This window comes from Mus pahari, chromosome 14, assembly GCF_900095145.1.
Source record: "Mus pahari chromosome 14, PAHARI_EIJ_v1.1, whole genome shotgun sequence".
NCBI classification, from domain to species: domain Eukaryota; kingdom Metazoa; phylum Chordata; class Mammalia; order Rodentia; family Muridae; genus Mus; species Mus pahari.
The window spans coordinates 69,885,780-69,891,360 of record NC_034603.1 but is presented as its reverse complement, the minus strand read 5'-3'; the positions used below and the strand labels follow the sequence as shown (position 1 = coordinate 69,891,360).

Genomic DNA, 5,581 nt, shown 5'->3' with positions numbered 1-5,581 from the left:
AGGGTTTCTCTGTGTAGCCCTGGCTGTCCTGGAACTCACTCTGTAGACCAAGCTGGCCTCGAACTCAGAAATCCGCCTGCCTCTGCCTCCTGAGTGCTGGGATTAAATGTGTGTGCCACCACGCCCAGTTTTTTTGTTTGTTTGTTTTGTTTGTTTGTTTTTTGTCGAGGCTTTGATCTATGGGACTGTGGGCTAACTGGGAGGCCGAGGAGACTTCAGCAGACACAGGAGGGTAGCCAGCCCTACTGCCTGCATGGTACTGAACTGCCACCTGTAGCTTTCAAAAGCCTTGGGGGATGGAGAGGGACAGTCACCAGTCACATGATCATACAGGAAACCGAGCAGTAGAGAAAGTTGTGAAAACAGAAGTGCAGTGGCCAGTGAGGTCTGGGCTGGCTTCCCTACGGGCCAGCTACCGCCTACGCACAACTGCCCCCCCCACCCACCCAAGGGAAGGGGACACAGAGGCTGGGTCGCCTTAAAGCTAACTTCATGGTGAGCCCTTCCCCGACATCACCGGGGCCCTTTTGGACCGCCTCTGTCTCTCCCAGCTCAGAAACCGAAACTCAGCTGCAGTGGGAAGACACACCTCACTGCCTCAGCAGGAGGAACCGTGCCTCTCACTTCCCTAATAACCCTCTCCCAGCAGCTCAGCTGGCCGGCCTGCCCAGCAACCCAGAATGACCAGGGAAGCAGCAATATTCAAAGACCCTCTAGGGAGCCTTTCTCCCTCTCCTTATTGTATTTCTCTGCAACAACTATGCAAAGCAGTAATTATAATATTACTTTTACTTTTCAAATCCATGCCTAAGGATCAAGTCAGGGAAAAAAAAAAAAAAAAAAAAAAACGGGTTCATAGGTCAACTGGTGTCCCTGAACATCGCCAGAGAAGGCCCCTGAATCCCAGAGACCAGAGGTCAGACAGAAGGACAGGACAGAGCACTTTTCTGGCAGGTGACCCAAGCAGGATAGAAACAGGGTGGGAACCAGGCAGTGGTGGCGCAAGCCTTTAATCCCAGCACTCAGGAGGCAGAGGCAGGCGGATTTCTGAGTTCGAGGCCAGCCTGGTCTACAGAGTGAGTTCCAGGACAGCCAGGGCTATACAGAGAAACCCTTTTTGAAAAATCAAAAAAAAGGAAAGAAAAACCAAAAAATAAAATTAAATTTAAAAAAGGGGGGGGGAGAGGTTGGGTACAGGGATTTGGGTTTTAGTCCTGGAAGTGACACTCTATGGCTGAGGGCCTCAGAAATTGTTCCCTGTGTCTCAATTCTTCAATCTCTGCCTGGACACTGGTAGCTATAAAAGACAGGAAATGCCACCCACGCATGGCAGGCATGCTTTTGATCCAGGCATTTGGGAGGCTGAGGTAGGAGGGTTGCAAGGGCCAGGCCAACTTGGGCTATAAGGTGAATCCCAGGCCAGCCTGGGCTTCATAGAAGGATCTGCCGTCTTGCTCTCTCTTTTTCCTTCTCTAGGTTTTTTCAAGAGCCCTTTCACCTAATTCAAAGAGGCCATCTGCTAACCAGGAAGGGGTAGGGGAGACCCAGGTCCTCTCAACAACACTAGGGAGTGGTGAACCCCTGGCCACCTCTACACTACACACCTAGGGAGAACAGGAGCCTTTCAAAGCCCTAGCTCCGACATCTTCCACTAGGTGGCACCCCCCCAACTCCGAGTGTCGAGAGGAAATGAATTTCCTAAAAGGTGAGCCAATCCAGATGAGAAGCAGCAGGGAAAAGTGGCGGGGAGAGGCGGAAATTAAGCTCTCTCGCCCCCAAGAAAGGAAATAAAGCTGACACAACCCAGAGATTCAGCCATCACGCCCAGGTCCTGCTCGCAACCCCTTTGAGGTCTGGGGGCCAAGAGCGGGAGATTCCCCACCCACCGCACGCCGCGGCGGAGACCACTTGCAGCGTCCGAAAGAGAAAGAGCCGGGAGCTGGAGACAAGAGGTGGGAGGTACAGACAAGAGAGGAGCTGGCCCAAGAGTGGGGTGGTTCCTGTCCCGGAAAGGCCTGCAGCTTTCCGACATGCTGGGCAAGAGGAGCCTCTTATTGGGGGTGGGGGTGGGGGTGTCTCTGCAACAACTGCTCCCACCCCTCCAAAAAAAAAGAAAAGAAAAAGCAACCTCGTTAGTGCATCAGAAACCCCTAGGGGAGTTTCAAGAGGCAGGTCTTCTCTTGTCTCTGAGCCGAGACTCCAGAGGACCCTCAATTGCACAGCAGCCTGGTCAGGCCTCTCTGGACAGTAGCCGGGGAGATTGTCTGCAAAGGGTCCTCCTACCTGCGTCGGGGTCCGCGCTCCCTGGGAGGCATCTGGCGGTCAGCTCCAGGACTAGGGCTTGGCCGCGCGATGGCCCGCCCACCTCAATTTCCATTAGCCATTGCTCGGAGATCCAGGGCTTCCATTGGTTACTTGTCTACGTAGAGGCGGGACTCTCCTGGAATGCTGTGTTTCTTTTCCACTCAGTTCACATTCCTCCTCCCTTTCCTCTTTCTCCCCACACCCCATTTCTAGGGATCATGTGATTAGAGAATCATATGACAACATAGCCCGCCTCCCCCAGGGCAGCGCTTGCTGGTTTGGGTTCAGGCGGCAGGGTGTTCTAGAGACACCCTGTGCCTAAGGGCACCCACTGTTAAGAGAGTTGCCCTGAGGGCACGCTTACAAGGTCGTTTACTAGAGGGTATCTGCTTCTGAATCGGACTTTCGTACTTTCTCTGTCTCTTCACGCCTGGCAGACAGGACTCCAAACTGTTGAAAGATGATTATGAGGGTGAAGATAAATAATTCCCAGGTTTGAATGGGGAGTGTGACTTAGACTAAATCTAATAAAGGTTCAAGGGCGAGTACTGGGCATTATAGATGTGTGTAGGGAGGAGGCAGGAGATTGGCTCAAGCTGGGGGGAAGAAGGGATTTAAATCCAGATTGATCGCGCTGCTTTCAATTGAAGCTGAAAGAATTTTAAGAGGCTGATTAGGCGAGACAGAGAAACTTGAAACTAGATGGGACAGACAGTGAGCGAATCCTTTCCTTGGGTAGTTTATATCTTGTTCCTTACAGACAGCCTCTAGCAAGGGTTGAAAGCCACGTTCAAGATAAGGGCATTAGCCAAGTGTGCAGCGTGGGCCTGTAGAGTGGGCTGGTGGCTATGAGATTGAAGGGGTTTCCTTGTTTCAGCTGTCCCCACCTTCGAGGAATGGTTATGGTGGGTGAATAGAGAAATTTTAGCAGTAGAACAGATCAGCCAGAAATAAGAGCCAGACTGTGGAGTGCCAAAGAGCCTGGGCCAGGCAGAGAAGGGTGACTGGAGACGGACCAAGAAGACAGGCACTAAGAAAGGCCAAGGCTGGGCCTTGGAGAAAAGGCCGTGTTTGCATTCAGACTGGAGGGTAGGTTACCCCAACCCCTAGACCATACATGACCATGGGGGTCAGCCATACAATTCGGGATAGTGGGAATCTTGCATAGAGAGGAATGCAGGGTTGTGCAAGTCCGTGAGGGCTTCTTACACTGGAGTCCCAGAAAGTGTGTAAGACTGGTGCAGAGAATCTAGCATCGTTCTGCACCCTGATGTTAGCATAGGTGTTCCACGACATACAGGTGTCCCTAAAACGGACCGTTGCTTATGCTTCTAGTGAGACACAGCCATGCCGCGGAGGTTGAGGAAGGGGTGCTGCTGAACCCCACAAGTTGGAAGCCAACCTCAGCAACATTGCAGCTCTCCCTCTGAGTCAGGATTTCCTGTGTTCCAGACTAGCTTCAGACTAGCTGACGCAGAACTTCTTGTTTTCTGCCCCCACCTCCCAAGCGCCATGATTGCAAGGACAGACTGCCGTGTTTAGTTTCTGTGCTGCTGGGATTAGAACTAGGGCCTTGTGTATGCTGAGCAAGTGCTGCCAACTGAACTACATCCTAGACTCAGCACTTCCTCGAGGAAAAAAAGAAATAGGGGAAGGGCCGGAGGCTTAGCAGGTAAAGACTTATCAACAGACCCGATTCCTTTGTCTCACAAGGCAGAAATGACTCCCAGAAACCACGACTTCTGACTTCTGCACATGCACCATAGCATTAGTGCACCCCCCCCAAACTTACACACGCAATCGCTTGAAATAAATAATAAAAAGGCAGAACAAACTTCTGGGGCTACAGCTTAATGGTAGTGACCTCATCTAACACGAGAGGTTCTGGTTTCCGTCTGAAGGAGGGAGGGAGCGAGAACAGGCTTGCAGATTTCACAGAACAACTTTTGGACATTTGATCTCTGTCCAACTGGTTTTGTTTATCAAGAAAGGGTTTCTCCGTGGAGTTCTGGCTAGCCTGGAACTCACTCTATATAGACCAGGCTGAACTCAAGCTCAGAGAGATCCACCTGCCTTTGCCTCCTGAATGCTGGGGTTCAAAGGCACACACGCACCCCACCACCACCCCCCTAGCTTGTTTACCCTGTTTTTGTCTTTCTTTTCGACTCTAAGCTGTGTGCTTCATGCTACTTGGCCCTTAAGCCTCCAAATGTTTTTCTTGACTCTGTCTCCCATCTTGCCATAGGAGATCAGCCTCTTTAATTTTTTTTTTGTTTGTTTTTACTTTTTATTTCGAGGTGGAGTTTCCCTATGAACTCACTGTATAGCCCATATAGACCTTGAACTTGAACCCCTTAGCTGGGATTAGAGACATGAACCAGCAGGCTCTGCCTCCTCCTCCTCCCCCCACCTCACTTTGGAGACAGTCTGTCTGACCTCAAGCTCACTTTGTACCCTAGGCTAGCCTTGAACTTCCTGACCTTGATCCTGGTGCTTCAGCTTCTTAAGTGCTGGGATTACAGATTTGAGCCCCTTTATCCAGTTTGCCATCTTCTCAGTTACTATTTTAGAACTTAGATAGGTTTTGCACGCTTCATTAAATTTTTTAAAGTTATATGTATGTATGTATGCGTGCATGAATTTATATGTATCATATGTGTGCAGGAGCCTTTAGGGGCCAGACGGTACTAGATCCCTGGAGCTGGAGTTACCGCCCGATGTGAGTGCTGCAAACCAAATCCTCTACCAGAGCAGTAAGCGTTCCTAACAGCTGAGCTGTCTCTTCAGCCCGAGAACTTAGTTTCGTAAGTGCTTCGGAAAATGGGGCTACTAAAAACATATTTTTTAAAAGAATTATATATTTATTTTATATTTATGAGTACACTGTAGCTGTCTTCAGGCACACCAGAAGAGGGTATTAGATCCCATTATAGACAGTTGTGAGCCACCATGTAGTTGCTGGGAATTGAACTCAGGACCTCTGGAAGAGTAGTCAGTGCTTTTAACCGCCGAGCCATCTCTCCAGCCCTAAAAACATATTTTTAATGAAGTAATTATAATAAGATAGTATAAAACTTTTGCTATAAGGCAGAAATATTGGGATGTTTTGTAGCTAGTTCCCCTGAAATGAAACATCACCTCTTAGAAGGAAAAAGAAAGCTCAGAGGAAAGGTTAGCTTAGAAGGCCCAGGAAAATCCTGAAACTTACAAGATTCATAGGGTAACACCCGAAGGTCACGTCACCAGGGAGCTCTAGAGATACAGCTTTCCTGAGGTG

General features: G+C 49.8%; 1 protein-coding gene across 2 annotated transcripts in view; it reads right to left on the bottom strand.

Moving 5' to 3' along the window:
• The window catches only part of Grn (granulin precursor), a 6,547-nt gene extending 4,185 nt beyond the window's left edge, over positions 1-2,362 (bottom strand). The window contains exon 1 of one of the 2 annotated variants that reach the window (XM_021213920.2): positions 2,284-2,362. In XM_021213920.2, the coding sequence (XP_021069579.1) occupies positions 2,284-2,315 (32 nt within the window). In that variant the 5' untranslated portion in view covers positions 2,316-2,362. Of the gene's footprint in view, positions 1-2,128; positions 2,254-2,283 lie in introns of those variants that run through there. The other variant, XM_029546242.1, reaches the window with a different exon arrangement.
• Positions 2,363-5,581: the final 3,219 nt, after the last annotated feature.